This window comes from Balaenoptera physalus (assembly GCF_965194825.1).
Source record: "Balaenoptera physalus genome assembly, chromosome: X".
NCBI lineage: Eukaryota > Metazoa > Chordata > Mammalia > Artiodactyla > Balaenopteridae > Balaenoptera > Balaenoptera physalus.
The window spans coordinates 12,455,951-12,483,264 of NC_138903.1; the positions used below are offsets into that span (position 1 = coordinate 12,455,951).

At 40.1% G+C, this 27,314-nt stretch overlaps 1 protein-coding gene across 2 annotated transcripts in view; it reads left to right on the top strand.

The window, feature by feature from the left end:
* The first annotated feature begins 11,904 nt into the window (after positions 1 to 11,904).
* The window catches only part of GLRA2 (glycine receptor alpha 2), a 204,727-nt gene continuing 189,317 nt past the window's right edge, over positions 11,905 to 27,314 (top strand). The window contains exon 1 of one of the 2 annotated variants that reach the window (XM_082447202.1): positions 11,905 to 25,579. Coding sequence is in view for 1 of the 2 variants with exons in the window: in XM_082447201.1 (XP_082303327.1) it covers positions 26,126 to 26,193 (68 nt within the window). In the remaining variant the exon portion in view is untranslated. Of the gene's footprint in view, positions 25,580 to 25,744; positions 26,194 to 27,314 lie in introns of those variants that run through there. The other variant, XM_082447201.1, reaches the window with a different exon arrangement.

Below are 27,314 nucleotides of genomic sequence, written 5' to 3' on the forward strand. Positions count from 1 at the left end.
GTCTACAGTTCCTCCCAAATTCCAGAACCTCAATTTTGGGATGATTCATTGTCTATTCAGGTATTCCAAAGATGCAGGGTACACGAAGTTGATTGTGGAGATTTAATCCGCTGCTCCTGAGGCTGCTGGGAGAGATTTCCCTTTCTCTTCTTTGTTCGCACAGCTCCCGGGGTTCAGCTTTGGATGTGGCCCCGCCTCTGCATGTAGGTCGCCTGAGGGCGTCTGTTCTTTGCTCACACAGGATGGGGTTAAAGGAGCAGCTGCTTCGGGGGCTCTGGCTCACTCAGGCCGGGGGGAGGGAGGGGTATGGATGCAGGGCGAGCCTGCGGCGGCAGAGGCCGGCGTGACGTTGCACCAGCCTGAGGCGCCGTGCGTTCTCCCGGGTAAGTTGTCCCTGGATCACGGGACCCTGGCAGTGGCAGGCTCCACAGGCTCCCGGGAGGGACGGTGTGGAGAGTGACCTGTGTTCGCACACAGGCTTCTTGGTGGCGGCAGCAGCAGCCTTAGCATCTCATGCCCGTCTCTGGGGTCCGCGCTGATATCCGCGGCTCGCTCCCGTCTCTGGAGCTCATTTAGGCGGCGCTCTGAATCCCCTCTCCTCGCGCACCAGGAAACATAGAGGCAAGGAAAAGTCTCTTGCCCCTTAGGCAGCTCCAGACTTTTTCCCGGACTCCCTCCCGGCTAGCTGTGGCGCACTAGCCCCCTTCAGGCTGTGTTCACGCCGCCAACCCCAGTCCTCTCCCTGGATCCGACCGAAGCCCGAGCCTCAGCTCCCAGCCCCTGCCCGCCCCGGCGGGTGAGCAGACAAGCCTCTCTGGCTTGTCTGGTGAGTGCTGGTTGGCACCGATCCTCTGTGCGGGAATCTCTCCGCTTTGCCCTCCGCACCCCTGTGGCTGCGCTCTCCTCCGTGGCCCCGAAGCTCCCCCCTCCGCCACCCACAGTCTCCGCCCGCGAAGGGCCTTCCTAGTGTGTGGAAACCTTTCCTCCTTCACAGCTCCCTCCCACTGGTGCAGGTCCCGTCCCTATTCTTTTGTCTCTGTTTTTCCTTTTTTCTTTTGCCCTACCCAGGTACGTGGGGAGTTTCTTGCCTTTTGGGAGGTCTGAGGTCTTCTGCCAGCGTTCAGTAGGTGTTCTGTAGGAGTTGTTCCATGGTAGATGTATTTCTGATGTATCTGTGGGGAGGAAGGTGATCTCCACGTCATACTCCTCCGCCATCTTGAAGGTCTCGAGTTTAAGCTTTTTAAAGCTATATGTTACAGCAACTGGGTCTCAGGTGGGCTACGGCTCCAGAAAGCAGTCCTCATGATCCCTTTCCCATTGTCTTCTGCCTGAGCTTTGCTTTTTAAACATTTGCCTTTGTGACCTGGTCCTCTTCTTTCTTGGCTGAATCATTTGGCTTGTTTCTCCTCCATCACAACCCCTTCCTGTTTTGCTTGTAATTCTGTGAGTTGGCACCCCTCCTGGTGCCTTGTTCTGGCTTGGCCACCTTTACGTTCCACTTGGCTTTGGCCCAAGATCCAGCACTTTTTCTCCCTTGCCCCATTCTTGCAGGCAGTTCCAGAATTCCAGATTTAGTCACAGCCTCATTCAAAATTACACTGCTCCCTCCCTGGAGAAAACTGCCTCCAGTGGATTATGACAAGTGGCTAGACTCTGAGTGATTTGGATTCTGGGGCCATGTCCTATTTACCAGCCAGGCATGGATATTGTAGTTGCATTAGTTTGTTAGTATCACGATCTAAGAGGCTTAAACAACAGAAATTTATTTCCTCACATTTCTGAAAGGCAGAAGTCCAAGATTAAGTTGTCAGCAGGGGTAGTTTCTTCTGAGGGCCTCTTTCCTTGGCTTGTAGACTGCCATCTTCTCCCTGTGTCTTCACATGGTCTTTCCTCTGTGCATGTCAGTGTCCTAATCATCTCTTCTTCTAGGGACACGAGTCATATTGGACTATGGCCAACCCCAATGATCTCATTTAACCTTAATTACCTCTTTAAAGATGCTATCTCCAAATACAGTCCCATTCATAGTTTCTTCAGTGATGCTTACTTAGTCTAGCAGGTACAGAGTGGTAGGTTGGTAAAAGAGGGGCTTAATGAATGACCTGCTGACTTAAGCAGTTGAAAGGAATGTTCTGATTCCTTGAACCTTCTGGAAAGGAAGAGGATTCCAAGCATCTGCCTCCTGAAGGAGGTCCAGCATTACTGCATTTGCTGAATGATTAGTATCTCTTTCCAGAGGGTACCACAATCAGGGTAAGACCCTACTGAAGTCCAAGCTGAGTTATGTAGCACGTCAGCATGTCCTTGTGTGTCCTGTGGCTCCCAGGAAATGCTTGCAGTTGACTTACATGGAACTAGCATTCTCCCTCTTACTCAATTCCTGGCTGAAACCCTTTCCCTCTCCTGTGTGGCTATGGCTCACCTACTTTCAGTGTTTTCAGTGTTCTCTGCAATGCCAACAGCCAGCATTCTGCAAGGTGTCAGCATGGGGGCAGTGGACCCATCTCTGATCTGGGACTCACCTGGCCTTGTTCTACTCCATTCTGACACTGGACATTGGCTGTCTGTGAAAACCACCGGGGGGAAGGCTTTTTAAAAGCCATCAGTGTGATTCAATATCCACAAATCAATCAACGCAATACACCCCATTAACAAAATGAAGGATAAAAATCATTTGATCAGTGCAGTAGATGCAGGGTGGTATGGAAGACATACAGATTGCCAGTAAACACATGAAAAGATTCTCAACATCAGTAATCATCAGGGAAATGCAAATCAAAACCACAATGAGGTATCACCTCACACCTGTCAGAATGGCTATTATCAAAAAGACAAGAAATAACAAATGCTGGAGAGGGTATGGAGAAAAGGGAACCCTCATGCACTGTTGGTGGGAATGTAAATTGGTGCAGCCACTATGGAGAACAGTATGGTAGCTCCTCAAAAAATTAAAAATAGAACTACCATATAATCCAGCAGTTCCACTTCTGGGTATTTATCTGAAGAAAATGAAAACTAACTATAATTCAAAAAGATACATGCACCCCTATATTCATAGCAGCACTGTTCACAATAGTCAAGACATGGAAACAACCTAAATGTCCATCAACAGGTGAATAGATAAAGAAGATGTGGTATATACACACAATGGAATATTAGCCACAAAAAAGAATGAAATCTTGCCATTTGCAACAACATGGATGGACCTAGAGAGTATTATGCTAAGTGAAATAATTCAGACATACAAAGACAAATACCGTGTGATTTCACTTATATGTGGAATCTAAAAAACAAATAAACAAACAAAACAAAATAGAAACAGACTCACAGATACAGAGAACAAACTGGTGGTTGCCAGAGGGGAAGTGGGTAGGGGTTGGGGAAAATAGGTGAAGAGGATTAAGAGGTACAAACTTTCAGTCACAAAGTAAGTCATAAGGATGTAATTCACAGCAAGAGGAATATAGCCAGTAATACCGTAATAACTTTGTATGGTGACAGATGGTTAATAGACTTATTGTGATCAATTCACAATGTATTTAAATGTCAAAACACTATGTTGTACATCTGAAACTAATATAATATCGTATGTCAACTATACTTTAACCAAAATTTTTTAAATTAATAATAAAAAATCATGAAGGCCAGGCTCCATCCCTGACCAATCAGGTTGGCTCTGGAGGTGGGGCCCAGGCACCCCTATTTTCTAAAGCTCTCAGACATATTTCATGTGCAGCCAGAGTGGAGAACCACCACTCTGATTTGAGTCTCACTTTCCTCATCTGTAGAAAAAGATGTTGGTAACTGATGAGTCCCAAGATAGTGTGCTATGAGCTACAATCCTAAGTTCTATTTCAAAATTACCAGGGCACTTCCTCTTCCAGTATTTCTTCCACTGATGTAGCTACTAAGATTTTCTTCCCCATAGCATGTTTACAGCATCACTGATGTCTGCCTCACTATTTAAGTTTGGTAGGAAGTAAAGTGATTTTTCCCCTCCAAAGGAACTAAAAATGAAGGGGCAAAAATATAACTCAGCGTTTACTGAATGGAAAGAAAAGCACCATGATCTTTCCCATGCTCACTGAACTTGAATGCTCTATGGCGTGAATTTCAACGCCACTTCATGTCTCTAATCGCATCCCTTGAGCACAGAGGTCTGAGTACCATTGCTGCAGCTGGAGAGAGCAGGAGAGACACGGAGTTGAGCCAAACCAGTTTTTCGTTTTTGAAAAAGAACATGTCTGGGACTCGGAAAAATAGTTCAGATCAGAATCTACCAAGTAAGCCTAGAATAGATTTGAGTGGGCTGATGAGCAGAGCAGAGGCCACAGGGTTCTCGCCACAGGCCAAATGCTGAGTGAAGTAACAGGAGCACTTTGGCAGAGTTCTCATCAAATAAGACGCTAAAATTCCATGCTCGAGTTACTTAACAAAACCCTCCTTGGATGATACGTACCAGGTCTTCTTAAGGTAAAACTAAGTGCTGAGAATAATTCAGATATACCGATCAGCAGTGGTCTAAAGAGACTCTTTCTAGCTGTTTGATAAATGGAGTTAAAAAAAATTATCCCCTGCTAACTTGATAGGTCCAGGCACTCGGGCCATGGACTGCATGGCGGATAAAATATATAGTTGACCTCTACCCGCCAAGATACAATGTTTTCCAAAACTGTCAGTAGTGAAGAGAAAAGCTGATGGAAAGAAGCTCTGACGGAAGTCTGAATTTGGGTCTAGGACCTTCCAGAATGTATGAGAAGTTTGGCAGGACTGACTAGGAAAATAGCCAGCAGTTATTGCAATTTGCATGGACAGCAAGTGACACTCAGTGACATCTTCCATGACTCCATGAGATCAGATCCCAGAGGGAAAAAAAATCAAGGCTGGATAGAGGGTGTTGTCCATGGCAGACAGAAGCAAGCAGACAGAATGCATCTACACAGGTAAGGATTAGAGACCTTGGGGTCAGAAGGCAGAATTGAGAAGGCCGGGCTCAAAGACTGGGCTCCAACAGGTGAAGGACTCAGTGAGACTCTAAAGTGAGACAGAAACTTACTCAGGATTCCAGCAACAAAACAGAGTGATTAGTAAAGAAACATCTGGGAATCAGGGGCTTTCTGATAGGAAGACTGGGAGTTTCTCAGCTTTAGCACTCAAAGTCCTACACCCAGGCCAACCTCTCAGACCTGGCAAAACAGGGACGGTAGGGCACCATACTGCTGTATAATCCTGAGCCAAGACCAGAGGTTTTCTGAGTAAGACGAAGCCTATTCTAAAGAAGATTATTAAAGTACACAGCTGATTTCAAGGTCAATGTCATAGAGGGGCTAGGGAATCAAGAATGCTCCTTAGAGCTACCATACCTGGCCATGAGATCTTCTAAATGTCCTCTCATCTCTTTGGATTTCAGTTTCTTTATCTGCAAAATGATTACTTGGCTCTCAATCATTTTTATTTTCCTCTTTTAAGAGTAGCAGAATCCTTTCTTCAAGTGATATCTTAACCAGAAAGGAATATATCCAGGAGCTAAAGCAGAGCCACTGGGTTGAAGCCAGGTTGGGGGTCTATAACCCAACCACTTTGCTCTACACTCAACCCTTCCCCATTCTGCCCCAGACAGCCCGTGAGACACCTGTGCTGAACCTATACAGCTCTGAAAAACAGACTTTTAAAACCACCAACCGGATGAGTTTCAAGATCTCTCTGGGTCAGAAATCCCATGATGCCTTGGCCATCTGCAGCATTATCACTATTTTTCAGAACTGGATTAGCTGCCCCTATTTGCAGAGTCCTGGCCTCAACATCTCTCTTTTTCTCCAACACACACACTACTCAGAACACAGTCAAGGAACCAGCTTGATTGGGCTTTGCTTACCCTCCAAGTCAAATAACGTATAGAAAACATACTGAAATAAGCACCTCTGGATTGTGGGAATATGGGCGACTGATTTCTTGTGATGTGTGTGTGTGTGTCTGTGAGTGCCTTTCTGTATTTTCTATAATTTGAATGTAATACTTATCCCTGGGGCTTGGGCATGCTTTGGCCTGGTCTATTACATTTGACCTACTACCTCCCGCTGCTCAGAGACTCTTTTTCCTTGGCTCCTCCCTTTTGTCTGGCATCCCTACATTGACAATGCACTTTCTTCAGTTTCTCCTATATCATTTTCCGTCTTGCATTTCTTCTTCCTACTTTAGCTAGCAATGTGAGTTTCTATCATTAGCTTCAATGTCCCCTGCTCTCAGGGGACTGATCCAGCCCTAAGACACCACATTTTGTCTCCAGTGGGTCTCCCTAGGTGCTAATTCCCTGGTGAAGTCCTCTTGTTTTCCTGCAAATAGCTTAGTGATCACTCTGTGGCCACCTCCCAGCCTTAGGGGGTGATCTACTCCTAGTTCCGTTGTGTTTCTCTGTAAAGAGGATGCGCTGATGAAGAGGAGACAAGTTCTTGAATTTGTTGACCCTGGATAGTACACTATTTGGTCTCCCTGAGGATAAAGACCCTCCAATTGAGCCTCAAGTGGCACCAAAGGATGTGTCCTTCCCTTTGCCATGTAAAGTGTTATGGATAGACGCTGATGACCTTATCGCCTTAAAAGAATCAGGACCGCTGGGTTATAGTGAGATCCATATAGTACATTGGAAGGTGGTAGAAGAATCAGATGACAGCTGTTAATAAGAATATCTTTGGATGCTTTAGGAAAAAAAGGATGCTTAACAAAAGGGAAATCCTTTTTTCCAGTTTTTTACTGGGGTAGTTGCTTATGAGGAACACTCCATAGCCTGGCAACCAACTCCGTTTCAATCATTCTTATCTTCAATTACCTAGTACCTGACTCATGCCTCAGCTGGTTCTCCTGGTCTTTTGCTTCCAGTATTAATTTATGACCTTGGCCTATTGGACCCGATCCTTCCTGATGTCATTATCTATCAATAACCCTGCATATTACAAACTATCCAACATTGCTTCGTGCTGATCCTTAAGGAAAGATGGTGGTGGACAGATGTGAGTCAGGAAGAAACATTCCACCAGTGATTGATTTTGTGACCTTCAGCCTATAACCTAAACTCTCTAAACCTCATTTTCCATCTGCAAAAAAGAAAAGAAGAACTGCCCCACAGGATTGTTGTGAAGACTAAATTATGATATTTATAAAATATTTGCCATAATGTCTGCCCATTAAAAGGTGCTGCCTATTATTTATATAGAACAGGGCTAATCAAAGTGTGGTTCATGGACCAGGGCTAGTTTTTCATTACTGGTCTGTGATGAAAAAAAGAGTACAGAAATTGAGAGCTAGCATTCAGAAACTTTTAGACTAGAAATTTCCTTTTTAAAAATAAGTCAATTCCCAACTATACTTAGAGAAGCACTGATATAAATGGGACCTCAGTCGAGGAAATGTCTGTTGTACAGCTTAGCATACGTCACCTGGAAAGACATTCTTAAGAAATATTACATGACCTCTTCCCTTTCTGCTGGCCAGTTACCTTCGTGGTATTGTTGATCCTTGAAAGTCCTCCTGTCACACCATCACATTTGTGAAGGACCTTTTTACCTTTTCTGCTCATCTCTTGGTGTCTGTTAAGAAAACACAAATTAACGTTAACATTTGTTCAAAACATAACTCAGAAAATCTGTTTCAAAAGCATGCAGGATGCATTCCAAGGCCAACTGGCACTTCTGATTTGTGTTACCCATGCCATTTCCCAAAGCTGTCAGGGGATAATTAAAAATCAGAGGGGAAATTTTAATTCTTTTCATGTTAAGGTATAGTGGCTGTAGTAGAGAGAAAGCATTAACATTTTCAGGGGAGGAGGTGAGGAGTGCTTGATTAAATCCAAAGAAAACAATCAATTCTAGGCGTATGCTGTGGTCACTTTATCCATTAGCTTCAGGACAAGAGTGGCATTTGGAGCACAGTCTTTTCAAGGCATTGGCACCAGGCCATTCCTGAAGCACACAGTCATTATGGAGACATTTAATTAGTGCATTTTGCATGATTGCCTATGGACACAGGCGGGCAATGTGCCATCTATCCCTTTTAGGGTCAACTGACGGCTGGAGAGGAGGCCAGCCTGCAAAGTCATGGTAAATTCGATGAGGTTAGGGACTCCATATTACTTCCATTTTTAATATCCCCCATGCCCATAATAGAGCCTGGAACACAGTAGGCACTCAATAAAATATCTGTTGAATGAATCCATGATTTCAAGGTCACCAAAGCTAGAATCCCTCCAGAAACCTGGTTCCATCCAGCATGCCTGGTTCTAGTAAATGACCGAACCAGGATTCAAACACAACTCTGGAGTTCAAGGCTCATGCTACTACAGCTTGCTGCAGAGATGACATCAGAAACAATTGCCATGCCCTCCATAATTGGGGTGGCCCCAGAATGCCCCCCTCCCGAGACTCCATGGGGCTTAGTTACCTGCCACTGCTCTCACTCCTCCCTAAAGAGGGGTATAGAGTGGTGCCTCTTAAGCTTATTACCAGGAAAATAGAATTGGACCCTTCTACTGTGGGCAAAGAAGTCCTCCCTCTCTCTATGATCCTGCACCGGATGTGTTCTGGCCATATCTTGAAGAACATAAGCTGGCCCTCGGGGGTACAAGAGGAGACATTACTGTAATAAACTGAAGTATAAAGCCCAAGTGGAATCTGGTTCTAAAAACCCATTCCAGTCTCATCTTCATCCTCCCTGCTTCAACAGCCTCATGTACTAAATGACCCTTGAGCATCTTTCACTTGAATTTTTAAAATTACAGTGTAAGAACTAACAACAGTGTTTAGTTTAAGTAAACATGAAAGCACTTTCCAAGTAAATTGACCTCCGTTCTTTGAGCAGCCAAAAAAAAAAAAAAGTTTAATATGAGCTCTGTGTTGTGCCCTGAAGGGTGAAAAATTCAGACTTTGTTATATTGAGAGAGCAAAGGACTGTCAGACTCATAAACTCAGAGTCCTTTGGTTTGTCATCAATAATCCAATTTAGTGGCTTTATAAAGGGATGCTCAGGACTTAAAGGGTTATAAGAATTGGGTCCAGGAGAAAAATAGCGATGAAGGCATGGGTTAAGACTGGAAGAAAATAAGGAAGGCTAGTGTGAAGTAAGTCAGAAAGAGAAAAACAAATACCGTATGCTAACACATATATATGGAACTAAAAAAAATTTAAAAATAAAAAATGGTTCTGAAGAACCTAGGGGCAGGACAGGAATAAGGACGCAGACGTAGAGAATGGACATGGGGGACATGGGGAGGGGGAAGGGTAAGCTGGGACGAAGTGAGAGAGTGGCATGGACATATATTCACTACCAAATGTAAAATACATAGCTAGTGGGAAGCAGCCGCATAGCACAGGGAGATCAGCTCGGTGCTTTGTGTCCACCTAGAGGGGTGGGATAGGGAGCGTGGGAGGGAGGGAGACACAAGAGGGAAGAGAGGGGAACATATGTATATATATAGCTGATTCACTTTGTTATAAAGCAGAAACTAACACACCATTGTAAAGTAATTATGCTCCAATAAAGATGTTAAAAACAACAAAAAAAGAAAGGCTAGAAAGGAAGAGAAGCAAATCAAGAAATAATGAGTTGAAATTTCAAATCTTGCTCCTAATTAGTGCCTCTTCCTGGACTAAAAGCTATGAGAAGTATAAAGAATGGATTTCTGTGTCATCTTTAGGTGAAATATGTCTTACATTTAACTAAATAATTATATAAGAATTTAAAACCAAGTGCAAAGTCATAACAGAGCATAGAAAACATGTGCTAGAGCTGATAAGGAAGAAGAGAAAGTAAAGTTGAGTCACACCTTGCAAAACAGAGGTAAAGAAAAGGAAAGGGAGTTAAAGGTCAGAGAGAAGAGTTTGAACTTGATCCCATGGGCAATGGTGGCTTGTATGTGAAAGCGTCCTGGCTGGGAACAGAGGGTGTACTCAAATGAGTTAATTGAAGAGGGTTTACTAAAAGGGCTATTTACAAAGGCCTGTGGTCAGGATTAAAGGAAGTCAATTAGAAGCCAACACAGCAGGGAGCTGTTACCATCTTAGGCCTGAAGGCACAAGAATGGATCCATTACTAAAAACTGGAAAGAACTATAGCTGTAAGAGAGCCCCACCTTCCAGGAACTGTGTGTGTGTGTGTGTGTGTGTGTGTGTGTCTGTGTGTGTGTGCGTGTGTGTGTGTGTGTGTGTGTGTCTTTTCTGTCTATGTACTTTAATTGATATAAATGATACATTTTTCATTTGTATTTTTTATGTTATGATTTTAGTTTTTAACGTTTCTTTCCTTTTTTGTTTATCCATATTTTTTGTTTTGTGCTACAAAAGTTTGGTTTGCAACTTTTTTATCCATTTTCTATTAAGGTATACTTAACATACAACTATACTAGTTTCAGGTGTCCAACATCATGATTCAATATTTGTATACATTGTGAAATGATGACCACAGTAAGTCTAGTTAACATTTGTTACCATATACATAGTCATAACATCTTTTTCTTGTGATGAGAACTTTTAAGATCTACTCTCTTAGCAACTTGCAATACAGTATTATTGGCAAATATGCAACACACTATTGTTAACTACAGTCACCATGCTGTACCTTATATCCCCATGACTTATTTATTTTATAACTGGAAGTTTGTACCTTTTGACCCCCTTCACCCATTTTGCCCCCCTCACCGCCCCCAACCTCTGGCAACCACCAATCTGTTCTCTGTATCCATGAGCTTGTTTTGTTTTTTTTTAAATTCCACATATAAGTGAGATCATATGATATGTGTCTTTCTCTGTCTGACTTATTTCCCGTAGCATAACGCTCTCGAGGTCCATCCATGTTGTTGCAAGTGATAAGATTTCATTCTTCTTTATGGCCGAATAATATTCCATTGTATATTTTCTATCTGTTTTAAATTGAGGTATAATTCACCCATCATAAAATTCACCCTTTTGATACGCACAATTAAATGGTCTTAGTATATCTGTAGGGCTTTCAACTATCACCACTATCCAACTCAAGAATATTTTTATCACTCACCAAAGCCCCAAATGCATTAGCAATCATTCCCCATTTTCCTCTCTCCCAAGTTGCTGTAAACCACCCATCTATTTTCTGTCTCTTTGAATTTGGCTTTCAATAGAAAAAAAAAAAAAAGCCCCTAGCAAATTTCTGCTCAGCTGGGAGGGAGGTGATGGAATAAATATTCCAACTCTCTTTCCTTCCCAACTCTGATCTCCTGCTGGTGCCTCCTATTGGCTGAAATCGACTGGAAATCAACTGGTCAATAAAGCCTAATTTGTGTAGCCCATTGACCAGTCTCCAGAGGCTGGAGGGACATACAGGGAAAAGAGAGTGCCCAAGGGCCCTATAGATTCTTGAGAAGATGCTAGGAAGAGAATGGATTGCCAGACAGAACTGGAAAGTAGAAGGGTTATGCAACCTTGGTGCAAGAAGCTGTGACTCCATGGTGAAAGGACATGCCCCTGGGGATAATGGGTCTAGTCAACATAATGGAATCAAGGGGTCTGAAGTCCATACTAAGATTGTTTTCAATGTCCTTATGTAACAAAAGATTAATAATGGCATCGTTTCATCTTAATTTTTTTTTTTTAAAGATTTATTTATTGATTGATTACTATGTTGGGTCTTCGTTTCTGTGCTAGGGCTTCCTGTAGTTGCGGCAAGCGGGGGCTACTCTTCATCGCGGTGCGCGGGCCTCTCACTATTGTGGCCTCTTTTGTTGCGGAGCACAGGCTCCAGACGCGCAGCCTCAGTAGTTGTGGCTCACGGGCCTACTTGCTCCGTGGCATGTGGGATCTTCCCAGACCAGGGCGCGAACCCGTGTCCCCTGCATTAGCAGGCAGATTCCCAACCACTGCGCCACCAGGGAAGCCCCATCTTAATTTTTAAGTGGCTTCTGGAGACCCAAGAAAATGATTCATCATCCATTATTCATATTTCATTTTCATTCTTATCTGTATCAGTGTGACTTTGTATACATGACATTGAGAATTGCATTTACCATTTCTTTATGGTATCCTATAAATAAATAGAATAGCTAATTTTCTAATTATATGATGGGAGCCTGTGCAACTAGATTTGTCTAGTATTGACTTAAAAACTGATTTAGTTTTACAATATAATTTAGCCTTATCTTGAAAGCATTGCAAACCATAACAAAAATAGATTTCCTTAAAAGGAGAAAGATTAATGGTTACTCAATTGTTTCCATCTCTTTAGTTGATTACATTTCTTGGTGCCCTGGTCAAGAAGCAAACACAACTCAATATTTTCCACAGAGTAGGTCTAATGTTTACATTAAATTATCTCCAAGGATTGAAGACATGCTAAAAGGGAAGATTACATTTTTAGCATGTCTTCAATCCTTGCTAATCTTCCCTTTTAATAAAGAGGGAGTGTAAAAAACTATACCTCAATTTAAAAAAAAAAAGAAAAAGATGGAAGCATTTTCTTCCTCTTTCTAGGAAAAAAAAATAAAGAGGGAGTGGGCAACAGTTTACAGGTAGATTTTAATCATATTGCTGTTCATTGCATTTATTTTTATTTATTGGTAGTAGTAGTATAGGTTTTCCATTTATGGTAAGGACAGCAACGATTTCATTTTCAAACCTATGTCTTTTAGTAAATAAAAAGAATCAGTTTTAAGAATAAAAAATAAACAAATAAATAATCTCCAGCTCCCTTCAAAAATTTTTCTCTGACAAGAAACCCTTTCCTTTGTGTCAATTTAATTCTCCCCTCATTCATATTTAGCAATTTATCCAAGTCATTTGGCATGATTACTCAACATACTTTTTATTACTAAAGTTAGGAACATAAAAGTTGAATTAGGTTTTCTTTCCAGAAGCTCATATGATAATTTCCCATCTGAAAAATAAAAGGATCTTGTTTTCTTCATCCATATATGTTTTGCATATACTATCCATCATCACTGAAAAATACATCTCTCTTTTTTTCTATTTTCCTAAATTAATGTGAAATGTTGAATATAAATTATAATCCTCTCCTTAGAATTAAGTAAATGATTAAGGAAGCTATTACATAAATGGCCTCATGTGACTGTGATAATGAAAGCATTTATTCAAGAATAACAATAGCTTACATTTATTGGAGTCCTCGAAGTTGATATAGCCCTCTAACCCACGTCATTGGATCCTTGCTACCACCAGGGGTGGTAGACAAGGAAGGTAATACATCTCCCATTTTACTGAAGGGAAACTGGAGCTCAGAGAGCTAGTAATCTGTCTATGATTGTAGAGCTAGTAAGCAGGAACTAGAACTTGGATATACATCTTCTCAATTCTCAATATCATGTGCCATAGATGCACAAGCCTGGAGGGAAATAAGTAGGTTTATGACAGACCCACACTTTTTTTTAAAGGCTCTGTTAATAGAGATTCCATCCATTTTTCCTTGCCTGTTACAACAGTCAACCATTTGGCAGGAATTCCCATCATTTATGTATCCTAGACCCATGGCCCCTATACGGCTGTCCTGAAAGATGGAGATACGCATCTTTGGCATATTTTAGAAAATGGACTTTATACTCTTGAGGGCAACAATTACATTGTCCTTTAACGTTCTTATATGAAGTGAACTAAGTCTAGCACCTTGGTCTCTGAGAACCTGGAGTTAAGAGAGGGAGGGGGAGGAAGAGAGGGAGGAGAAGAAGGAAGAGGAGGAGGAAGAGGAGGAGGAAGTGGGGGAGGGGGGGAAAGGGGAAGGATGAGGAAGAGGAGGAGGAGAGAAACCTTTGATGAATATGTTAAACCTATAACATAGTCAGTTAACTATGTTAATCCTATTTAACTTTTTTTTTTTTTTTAGCATTTAACAACTTGTCAGGATGCCCTCTGACCTTCTACTTCTTCTATTATTCTCTCTGCTCATCTTCATCCTCCTTAATTGTTCTTTCTGCTCTATTCCAATGTGATGTCACAGTATAGCTTTAATCCAGATGATCTGGGTACTAATCCTGGCTGTCTGTAGTAAGATTTTTTTCACCTTAAAACTTACTTTTGTCTGAAATTAATATATACCATTATTATTTATTCATATTTACCCATTTGTATAGCAATTTCTATGTTCACTACTTTTACTTGCATCTTATACCTTCCTTCTGGAGTCATTTTCTTTTTTCTTGAAATAGTCTTTCACTCTAAATTTTATTTCTCTTTTATTCCTCTCTTGACATTTCCATTGTCAGTAAACAGTCTCAGTTTTGTTTGGAAATATATTTATTTCACTCTTGCTTTTGTTTTTAAAAGAATTTTGCAGATAAATAATTCTAGATTGGCAGCTATATTCCCTCAGTATATTGAATAATTAATTTCATTATCTTCTTGTCCTGTTATTATTGCTGAGAATTCAGCTGTCAGTCTAATTGTGGTCACTTAGTAATTTTTAAAAAATTGATTTCTGACTGATCTCAAGGTCTTTTCTTTGTCTTGAGTGTCTTCAGTTTCACTTTCAGTACAATTTATTTAGGTGTCATAGTTTTTTCATTTATTCTGCTTGGATTTCATTTGAATCTCTGATTCTGATGCTTCAAGTTTTTCATCAATTCTGAAAAATTTTAGTCATTGCTTCTTCACAAATCACCACTCCTGAAATCTATTATTTCTTTGAAACTCCTATTTGTCATGTGTTAGATCTACTCTCTCTATCCTCTATGTTTCTTAACCTCTCTTTCATGTTTTCAAATTCTTTGTCTCTTTGTGTTATTTTTCCAGATAATATCTTTGGTCTCTCTTCCAGTAACCTTATATGCTATATCTAATATGATATTTAAATAGCTCATTGACTTGTAAATGTAAATTATTATACTTTTAATTTCTAGGTACTGTATTTGTTTCTTTCTGAGTCACTTATTTCTCACTCATTCTTTGCTTCTGTAATTGTTAAACATAATTAATATATTTATTCTAAGTCTGATAATTTTAATATCTGAAGTGTTTGAGTATCTTCCTTTATTATTCACTGCTTCTCCCGGCTCTTACTTTTGGAGGCCTTGTTTTGTCATATGTTCTGTGATTTATGTTTGCAAATCATATCCATTATAACTTTAGCTGAAAGAAAACTTTGAAGTGTGTGTTGAAATTTGTTTCTCCCAAGTGGATGAGCATTGCTTCCACCAGAGATACTTGAAGTCACCAACTCAGAACAACTTTAAATAAATTCTTGGTTTGAGGTATTTGGATTATAGATTTAGGATCACAAGCCCATATGAGGTTTTCCTGTGGTTACAAATTCTCAGATATGTTTTAGTTCCATTTAGAGTCAAGTTTTGGGTAGGCAAATGCTTCTGTGTTATCTCTCCTTTTCTGTGGTTTATACAGAGGGTTTCCAAATAGACCACCCACCTTGTCTGGGCTGTAGGCCTTCTCTCTCATTCTCCCTCCCCCATCCCACCAAGCTGCCATAAAACCGAAGTCACAAATCTTGGGGGATAAAGAGATACTCTAGGGTAACTCCTGTCTTTAGCATTTGAATTTTAGTTTGGATTCATGCTCTCTTGTTTCGGGTCTCTGAGAATTTCTCTTAGTTCATGGCCAGTTCAACTTTGTTTTTAAAAACATATTTTATCCACAAATTTTAGGTGTTTTGTCTTGAGAGGTTTTTTTCAGTCTATCTACTCTTCTATATTGCTTGAACTGGAAGATGACACAACAGTCTCTGTAAACATTAATACTGACAATCCTTTGACATGGTTGCTATAGTTAATCTTCAAAGACAACTGCCCAATGAACCATACCCTCTAGTATTCACACCCTAGAGAAATTCCCTTCCACATTGAAACGGAGCTGGCCATGTGTAACCAGTAAAATGCAGCAGAAGTGACACAACATGCCTCCCAAGACTGGGTCATAAGAATCCTTGCAGCAGTATTTTTCTTATTCTCTTGGAATGCTCACTGTTGAGACACACCTTCTCAGAACCCAACGCACCATGTTGTATGAAGCCCAAGTCCCAGGGAAAGGCCATGTGTAGGTCCGCTGGTTGATTGTCCCAGCTGAGTTCACATCCAATACCCAGCTAGTAATATCAATACCAGACAGGCAAGTAAGCCATCTGGAAGTCTGACCCAATTGAGCCCTCAGATGACTCAAGCCTCAGCTTCCATACAACAGCTTGAGAGACCCCAAACAAGTATGTCCATATGAACCCACTCCAGGTACAGACCTTGAGAGACGAATAGTTGTTTTAAACCATAAAAGTTTGGGGGTACTTTATTATACAGCCACACATTACCAGAAGAACACTTAGGTCTTTTTGGATTAGGAGGCATTTTATCTCTTTGAAGTTCCTTTGCAAAATTAGGCTCTAATGTGTTACGCTGATATTATAGGGCATTTTAACTTCCAAATTCTTAGAAGGACAGCACCTGGTTCCTGTTTTCATATATGATCTACACCTATCAATTAACAACTAAAAGTGCATGACACTCACATAGACAATTAAAATAGACAACATTTGCTCTAGGTATTAATCATTTAAATGTGAATGATATTAAAAACTTTGAAGATAATAGAAGAACACATCTTCATAATTGCAATACTGATACTTATATTACAAGACAAAAATAGCAAAAATCGTAAGGGAAAAATTAATAAATTTATGTTAATAATACGATAAAGAAAGTGAAAAGCCACAAACTGGGAAAAGATATTTGTAACATATATGACTAGCAAAAGATTGCTATAAAATAGTTTTACACAAAAATAAGGAAAAGGAAAAACCTAATTGAATAGTTTTCAAAAGAAATAAACAGATGTTTCACAGACATAACACAAATGGTCAGTAAACATACTGAAAAGGTACTCAGGCTCATTAGTAATTAGATAAATACAAACTGAAACCACGAGATGCTATTTAACATTCTCTAGATTGGCAAAAATTAAGAAGTCTGACAATGCCAACTGTTGGTGAGTATATAAAGAAACTAGAACCTCTCTCCACTATGGTGAGAGTGTAAATTATTAGTACACTGTAAGAAACAACTTAGCATCATCTAATAAAATGAAGCTTTGCATACCTTAGGATTCAGTAATTCTTCCTCTACATATGCACATGTACAGGAGAAGAAAGGTACAAGAATATTATGCAGCATTATTTATCATAGCAAAAAACCTGGAAGCAACCCAAAAGCCCATCTATCAACAGTGGAATGGATGAATAAATTGTGGCATGCTCAGAGAATGGAGAAACACAGTATGAAAATGAATGACTTCTTGCTACATGGCAACAATATAATATGGACCAAACAAAACAAGTCACAGAAGAATACAAACAATCTCACTCAATTTATGTACCAGTTAAAACATGAGAAACTAAACAATATGTGTGTATGTGTGTGTTAGAATAATAAAGCAAAGCAAGAAAATGATGAGATTAGTAGATTAGCATTTAGGGGGCTTCAGAAGTGTGGGTTATTTTCTATGTCTTATGCTATGTGTGGTTACATAGAAATTTGTTTTATCATTATTATGTATATTTTATAAATATTCCAGATATATATTTTTATAAATATCCAATACTTCATAATACACCATTTTCAAAAAGCAATTTAAGGTAATAATTAGCAGTGAAGTTTAATTAGAAATAGAGCATCAAAGAGAGAGGTCTGAGAGCTAACTCAAATTCCAATCCAAGGAGTGAATAATAAGAACAGATAATATAAATGTTCATAATGGGTATTATGAAGCTGGAGATGGCTCTATCAGTCTATTTGAGATAGGTTCTACTCAACTTTTTCACATTTCAACCATATGGTCAGATGGTTGACTATAACTCTATAACTCTAATTTCATGTTTATCATGAAACCTTCCTAGGCAGAATGCACCCAAGAAGCTTACACATCATTCAGTCCATATGGGTTACTTGGCAGCCTGACAGCTACATTTTCATTCTGGTTTATATGTCAGGTTTATATGACATATAGTTGGTATGTCACATCCTTGATTAGTAACATATTTGGGGCACAGACAAGATTAATTTTGTGAACCTGCCAAGCTAAGAACCAGAGTTTAAATGGTGAAGAATCCATAGGTGAATGCCACATTTTGAAGCTCTTGGGTGTCAGTAAGCTGACCTCCCCAGATGATACCCTGACCTAGAGTCCTGATCCCATAATATTTATTTTTCTTACCTTCACATATAGATCATAAGTCCCTAGAGGGCAGAAATAATGTCCTATATTACTTTGCCTCATCTTCAGAGAAATACACAGTACTTTGTATATAGTAAATGCTCAATCAATATTTGTTGACTGGTTGATTGACAGGACTGTTGATTACCTACGTCCTTTCCCATTAGTATCTATGCTATGCTTTACAACAATAATAAAAATGTTGTCATTGAATATAATGAGTGGAACTCCACTTCAACTACCAAGTGCTAGCTTACTTGCAAATATAAAACTATTGCTATTGTCCAACTGAAAATAATTCACTCTTTCAAAATCAGCTTCTTTTTAGTCTTCTGTGAACCAAGAAGAGGCATTTTATATGGGGGGGGGTGCAAACATTATCAAGTCAATAATAAATATTTAAAATCTGAGAACTTTCCAAAAGAAAATTTCAGCAAGAGTATCATGATAACTCAGGTGATGTCGAGGCGGTTTTCGTGTCAGTTGTAGAACCAAACCTAGGAGATTCTAAGACAAGTGATACTGCAGCAGTCAATCTTACTGTTATTCGTTATTTTCATTTTGAGAATTGTGGCAAAGAAGGAACCTTTCCAATACATTCGAGTAGGATTATATTTGATTTATCCTCCAAATTATTGTTTGCCTACTTGATGTTTATGAAAAGAAATGCTGCATTTCTCACGTTAGCCAGCAGAGAAGCAATCACTTGTATGAATCATCACTGGAAATAGAAATTGTTTCAAGTGCTGGACACATTTGTGGTCTATGAACATTGAGCACTAATAAGCAGAAGAATTCCAATCCTAAAATGATTTTTCTGACATCTAAGTCACTTAATCCAGAAATGCTCTGGACAGACATCCAATTGTCTGCATGGAACCTGGAAGAGCAGTGATTTCACATTTACACTTCACGGCCTTGAAGCTTGCCTCTCTGCATGCTGCGCATCTTTATTCATTCCACAAGATAAAGAAGAGAGAAGCAAGCTGGATTTCTAAAAATTGGAGAATAAATGCAGGGTGACAGCAGCTCTTTAGGCATCCTTGCTCTGTAGACAACGCTGGCCATTGAAAACTGCTTTAAATTCATCAGTACTAGTGCTTGCAGCAGCCTGCACAAATCAAAACGTGGGAACTACATTTTTTTACCTCCCTTTTAAAATTCCTGTCCTGGGGCTTCCCTGGTGGCGCAGTGGTTAAGAATCTGCCTGCCAATGAAGGGGACACAGGTTCGAGCCCTGGTCCGGGAAGATCCCACATGCCACAGAGCAACTAAGCCCGTGCGCCACAACTATTGAGCCTGCGCTCTAGAGCCCGTGAGCTACAACTACTGAGCCCACGTGCCACAACTACTGAAGCCCGTGTGCCTAGAGCCCGAGCTCCGCAACAAGAGAAGCCACCACAGTGAGAAGCCCGTGCACCGTAATGAAGAGTAGCCCCCACTCGCCGCAACTAGAGAACGCCCGTGTGCAGCAATGAAGACCCAACACAGTCAAAAATAAAGAAATTAATTAATTAAATTAAATAAAATTCCTGTCCTCCTATCAACTTATTTAACCCAATGGAGTGGGCTCCATAATGTGCCCTTTATTTCCAATATAACCACTGCAAGGAGATAAAGGACATATGGACCAGTGAGTGGCCATGAAGGTTGAGAGTCAATTGTTGACTCTGCAGTGGTAGCTTAGAGATCTAGGATTTAAGAGATAGACTCTACCTGATACCTGAGATATTACATATAGTCAAAAATGGCAATCACTAATCATTAATCTCACAAGCTACACATTTTAACCAATATCATAATGACCATGCAGCCTCACGTCAGAGGGTTTTCTCACTCAGAAATCCATTCCAACCTAGGGCCCTAGAGTGAGAAGAGGGTCTGTTGGAGGCAGGAGAATGTAATTCAGAACATTCTATCACGATGAAATTGGGTTTATCATTCTCTGTGAGGAAGTGTCCTCAAGCAACTAAAGATTTGGTAAAACAACTTCTTGCCCTCTCTACTTAAACCTCTACTTCTCAGCTGGTGTCAATTATAAATTAATAAGTCCTTTCTTAATCTCTACTTCATCTTTTCAATGGAAGAAAGAATGGCCACGTAAGAGGAGGGCCATCTCTCTTCAGGAAGACCCATAAGAGTTCACGAGGTGACCTGAGGCAGGATATTAGACATCTTTCAACTCTTTTCCTAAGGAAATTGACTTTGAGACTCTTAATAATGGGCTTTCGGGACTTCCCTGGTGGCGCAGTGGTTAAGAACCTGCCTGCCAACGCAGGGGACACAGGTTCGAGCCCTGGTCCAGGAGGATCCCACATGCCACGGGGCAGCTCAGCCCGTGCGCCACAACTACTGAGCCTGCACTCTAGAGCCCATGAGCCATAACTACTGAGCCTGCGCTCTAGAGACTGCGTGCCACATCTACTGAGCCCACGTGCCACAACTACTGAAGCCCGTGCACCTAGAGCCCATGTTCTGCAACAAGAGAAGCCACCGCAATGAGAAGCCCTCGCGCCGCAACAAAGAGTAGCCCTGCTCACCGCAAGTAGAGGAAGCCCGCTCACAGCAGCAAAGACCCAACGCAGCCAAAAATAAATAAATAAATAAATAAATAAATAAATAAATAAATAAATAAATAAATAAATTTATAAAAAAACAAATGGGGTTTCCATTTGTCATTTGTGTGTATGAATTTAATGGAGACCAAAATTCCATCAACAAAGGGGCACTTACTACAATGGACTCATAAACATAGTTATTAAAAACAGTGTGGGTATATAGTAGTTTCTCCGTGACTTGAAAAATATCAGTCATACATATGATGAGAAATAAGTCTGTTCCCTGGATAGGAAATATAGAAAGTATGACTTTGTCACTTAATAATCATGTGGACTTGGGAGAATTGATCAACTTACATGAGCTTTAAATTCCTCACTGGAAAAAATATAGTGATTAATCATTGTTCTGCCTACTACATAGTATGGGTATCTTGAAAACTACAAAGCATTATGTATATGTTAGAGATTTATCAGTGTCAGTAAATGATACTGATGTTCAAACGATTCTGATGTTCATAAGAAATGTCTATTTGTTTACATCTACTTAGAATTCTTTAATATGTGGCATCATATAGACCAAATATTGTGTATTGATCCTTATGATGTTATAGGATGGGTCAGAATCTTCTCATTTTTCTGGTAAGAGTACAAAACAAGGGTGCCGCATGCCTCAACCAGCTGTGATTCAGTGAATTAGAAGCTTAGGTGGATTCAACTTCAGGATTCTATTGCATTGCAAATAAGAGCTATTCCAAGCTCCTGAGACTTACTGTCTTTGAAAGTGGAATTGTCCAAGGGACAGTGAAAACATGAACTGTAGCAGTCAGTAGATGCTCAGAACTGAGATTACGAGCCTAAAGCACACAGTCAGCTATGATGTGATAAGACTTTCAAGAGTATTCCGTATTTTTTGTAGCAATATCATCATCTATATTTTATATATTATGACAATGAGGCTCAGTGGTATTAAATGACTTGCCCATGGTCATATAACTGATCAGTGTTAGAGGTGGTACCTGGATTAAGGACATCAGATTAATAGTCTCTTAGTTGTATTTTCATCTCATGCTATAGACTCCTGAGCCACTGAGCTGGGTTTCCTTTCAAATCATCATAGTACTCAACTTGTTAATTCCCTAACAAGTAATTTTTTTTTTAGATTTAAAATGATTAACAAGTAATTTTTGACAGAATGATACATATGTAAGTATATTGGTTTTTTTAAGCAGCACTTCTGGGTGCATTCAAAAAATTACATTCTCATCACCATTATGATTCCTGTCATAACACTGAATGGATGGATATACCATGGTAGACAAAACCAGATGCTGCCCCTGTCCGTTACAAAACTCATTACCTAAGCAATTAATCATATACATGTATACGTGCAATGGTGACAAGCTCTTTGAATCAAAGTTGCTGAGTAGTAAGGGAGCCTGTAATAGATAGAGGTGTGCAGGTCGGGAAAGTCCTTCTTGAGAAAATAACACTTGAGAAGAGATTTGAAAAATAAGCTGATGTTAACAAGACAAGATGGGAGGCATGAGCACTCTCTGGGATTAAGCAAGATGGCAAGCACGAGGGACTAAAAAAGGGCCGGTATGGGTAGAGGAGAAGGCATGAGATGAGTAGGGAATGAGATGAAAGACAATGTAGGCATAGGCCAGACCACGTGGAACTTTTAGATCATGTTAAGTAGTTTTCTTGTTCTACCTAAAGATCAGCGGAAAGTCATCATGTTACTCAGAGGGTATGATGTGATCAGATTTTGATTTCTGAACAGTCGTTGTGGATGCAGTGTAATCACGAGGTGGAGGAGGACCTGCTGCTGGTGCAGGTAGAGGAGTTGGGTAACTATGGCCACAGTACGAGCAAGAGATCAGGGTAGCTCAACTAGGGTCATGGAGGCTGAGAGGGAGAGAAGTGGACAGACTTGGTAAATATGTGAGAGAAAATCAATAGAGCTTCGTAGAGAACTGAATATGGTAGGCGACGGAGAGGGAGTCTTAGCGTTGATGCCTTGGCTTTTGGTTGGTGATAATGAAACAGGCACAGCAGAAAAGAAACAGGACTTGAAGGAAGTATTAAAAGTTTGGTTTTGACCTGTGGACTTTGTGGCGCCTTTGAGACATTCAACAGGAATTGTTTAGGATGTGCAGGTCCGGACAGAAATATATATTTGTGTGTCATCTGCATAAAAGGAAAATGCAAGTTACAGATGTGTATAATATTGTCTAAGAGAGTGTAGTATGAGAAGATAAGAGGACCTCCAATACAGACTTTAGAAAATCCAACTTTTACAAGCCAGGTAGAGGAGGATATGGCTGCCAAGGAGACAGAATAGGAGGCAAGCCAGGAGTGTACTGTGTCACAGGGTCGAGGGAAGAAAGCCCTTCAAGAGAGCAGAATGGTAGCTCTTAGGGACAGAAGAGAGGGGGAAATGAGGGGCTGCTAATCAGTGGGTATAGTTTCAGTGATGCAAGATGAGTAAGTTCTAGAGATGCACTGTACAATATTGAGCCTGTAGTTAACAACATTGTATTTTACACTTAAAAATCTGTTGAGAGAGTAGATTTCAAGTTAAGTGTTCTTTCCACAATAAAATAAAAATAAATTTAAATAAAAGAAGAGAAAAGAGATCGATGATGTCAAGTGCCATGTAAATGTCAAGTAAGATGACAACAGCAAAATATCTTTCGGCCTTAGTTACAAGGAATTCATTGGCAGACTTAGTGAGAGCTGTTTCTGTAGCTTGACGGAGCTGGAATCCAAATTGAGGAGAGCTGAGAAGTAAAATGAGGAGGTTACACTAGATCCTCTCTAAAGTTCCTTCCAACTCTAAAATAATATGTGCTTTGATCTCATGCTGCTAGCCAGAGTCTCCCTTTGTCACAGGTTTCCCTACTCACCCTACTCTTGTTTAATAACAAAACTCTGCTGTTGAAAGAAATGACTTGCAAAGACTGTATTACTTTAAGCATCATTACAACCTCAAAAAATTTTAGGACAAATCATTTTCATATACTTTTACATAAATATTTTCTCTTTTGGAAAGAATCTTGAACACAAAAAAATCTTGTATGAGTTTTCCATAGCACCAATTGAAGAAATATATTTCCAAGAATTGATTTTATTTTTTGGGTCAGGACTGCAGGGATAAAACCAGGTCTAGAGTTTCCATGTGGATGAATTCGGAAGTGAACAGATTCAAAGCTGCAGTCCAGGGATGTCTCACCCTACACCATACTGTTTTCCTTTTAAATTGAATCACTTTTTCTGGGCTTTGGGAGTTAAGAGAACACTTCCAAAGAACTGATTTTGAATGGAAGCACAATGCTTGGGCACTGCTGCTTTTCATCTAAAGAAAGGTCCTATATTCTCACTGTCTTGGTGGGATAAATTTCTGATAAAAGGGCATACAGACCATTGCTACTTGACGTGTGATCGGTGGACCAGCAGAAACAACCTCAGCTAGGAACCTGTTAGAAATGCAGAATCTCAGGCACCACCTCAGACCTACCAGATCAGAATCTGCATTTCAACAAGCTCTTCAGGTGATTTATGTTAAGATTAAAAGGTGAAAAGAACATGCATTTTTTCTCAGAATCTACTTTCTAAAAACATAGAATTCTTTGTTACTCTGCCATAATATTTAAACTTATCCATGGGCATATTAGTCATTTATGGACTGAAAATTAATCATTTTATTTTGTTTTAAAATTAAGACCTGCAGTGGAGTGCCAAGGTGACGAACAAGGTACATTTTACAGACAAAAAGTAGGTTACACACCCAGCTCATGGCAGAACATGCATTTTTCATTCCCCCTTGCCAGAGCTGATAATTACTTACACTGAACTATCTACCCTTCCTCTTTTTTATTAATAACAACATTTGTAAGTTTAATTTGAAATAGCAAGGTTACCTGTCATGCTTTTGTACAGGATTTATAAACTTTCACTATTTTCTGTCTCTTTAGCCAATTTAGGAGAACATTTACACTTTATTACACGACTCCTCCCTGGTGATTAACAACTGGAATGGGCAGATGAAACTCCACCCGCAGTCTCACCCTTCCTTGCTCCAGCTCTTACTCGGAGCCCTACTCTCTAACCTTTAACCAGGGCAAGAAAAGATTGCTACTGCCCCCTGCCGGCCCATTGTATTTTTCCTCCTCTACAAATCCGTGACTTGAAGAGGATGCCCAAGGATTTTGAGCCGCTGAAGAAAGCTCAGAGAAGGGGCTTTCCCTAGTAAAGGAGTAGAGCGATCCTTTGGGAACAGGCAGCTAAAATCAAACGAAAACACTCAAGGGGCGAGGAAGGTATAAAGGGCTTCTAAATTAAATTATCGATCCTCATGACCATTTTCTGCATATGGGCTTCTCTATGCCCATGAAATGTACCCTCCTCTTCAGCACAGGATTCCTCTTTTGCCTCTAGCTTTCACTGATAACGAGTAGACTACCCACTCCCCTATTATAATTTCAGTACTCTAGATCCTGTTCTCTGCTTCGCCCAATTTTCTTTTCCCACGCCTAGACCTTATTCCCTTCTCTTTTCTGCTTCAAACTCCCGTCCCGCCCACCCACCGACAGACTCGCATTTCCAGGAGCTCAGACCCTAGCCTTCTTCACCCTCTCCATCTACCCTGACCTCTGCTCTTCCCTGGGCATCACCGCACCCCTTCAGCACCCCTTCGCGCGGAACAGCCAGTCACTCTTTGCCTTGGAATAGCAGGCATGTTCCCTCTGGAATGCCTCTCCCCGACCCCCGCCCCAAGCGACTGAAAAAGGAAACATGCGCACTTCAGAGCTAGGAGCTGTCCGAGTGCTGAAATTTATAGGCTCGGTAAGATCACGTCTCCGTCTTTCTGTAGCCCTCATTCCAGCACAGGATTTCAGCAATTTTGCCCTCTTCTTCCTACCCACTCCAGCACGCAGAGTCCTTTCTTCTCCCTCATTTACAACTTCTTTTAAAAAGAGAACATTTTCTAGAGAAAAGGGATTTGCTAAATAGAAAGGACATAAAACAAAAGCTACAGCAACCCGACTTCCAGCATGGCATTGTCACCAGCCCCCTTTGCATGGTGATGCGATTAAGGTAGCAGCATTTTTATTATTCAGGAAAAGCAGCTGGGGGAGCCATCAGTTCTAAGGCTTTGTCTTTCCTAGGTTAACTGATGGTCCTAAGCCCCCGTTTGACCTGACCATGATGCCCAGTACTGGCACTTTTTGTTTTTTCTCAGCGAACTGTACAAACCCAAATCTCTTTTTGATTTTCAAGGAAACTAGATTCCTGCCAGATTTTGAGTCTGGACAATAAATAGATACTTTGTCCTAGCTTCTTTCTGGAATCATTTCGGGAATATTTTCCACAAGCATCACAGATACAGGAATGAACCGGCAGCTAGTGAACATTTTGACAGCCTTGTTTGCATTTTTCTTAGAGACAAACCACTTCAGGTAGGTGAAACGACTTTGCATGCTGATATTTTCCACATGAAACTGTTTGAAAGAGAACGTGTCATGCAATTTTTATCTATTTCTCTATGCCCCGGACCACATTATGTTAATTTTATAAAGGAGAGTTAGAGTTCTTTTGTTCTTTTAAAAAGCTTAATTATGGTGGGAAGGTGGTAAATTTTCACAAAGGCAAGTTTTATGATGCATAACCCCACTCTGCATTTCAACGTATTTTCACAGCCAATGTGATATTAAGATACTCTGATGAGTTGCATGCTCTTTACATTTCTAAATAATGGTGATTTTTTTTTTCTTTTTTGCTTTCAAATTCTTCTGAAAGTCATTTAAAGGGATTATTGAATGCAGTGCTTTTCATATGGTGGAAGTGATTGAATTAATTTGCCAGGAGCATGCTCATTTTATGTAAAATACAAAAGAACCCAGATTCTTAGCTAACTTGGGACTTCTATTGTATTTCAGCAACTAGATGCATGCTATGAGAACTACAATTCAGGAAATTTCTTGAAATATCAAAAACATTTAAAATCTCATTTTACCACTGTAGTCTACTGTTCAATATATTTAGAAATGTATTGCCTATCAAAACTGAATTAATATGACATCTTTGTATTCATGCATGCATGAGAAATGGACTATGAATAATTTTAAAAAGTGAGAAATCATTATTTGCATGCTTGCATTTTCTACTTAATTTACAAATTGTCTAATCAATTGATACCTCAAAATACCAGATTATTACCAGTAAGTGAAATAGCCATCCTAATGGCTAAGAGGTTCTAAGACAAGATAGAGATAAGAGATGTTCATACAACAAAGTGTAGGACTCTTCATTTAATTTTCACCAAATTTTATGGTATTTTTTCACAGAACCAAGAAAAATGGAACATATAGCAATAATGCTATGAGTACTGGGAAAACCCACTATGTTCCTTTCAGGTTCACACCTCCTACTATGATTAAGAAAAATTGTAGGCTGGGTTTTATTAGAATCATCATCATCATCATCTTCATCACCACCACCATCACCATTATAATCAAATAATACTTGATTAATCAGATGAATCTGCATATGGGAATGTGAGTATTTCTAGGTGATTGTA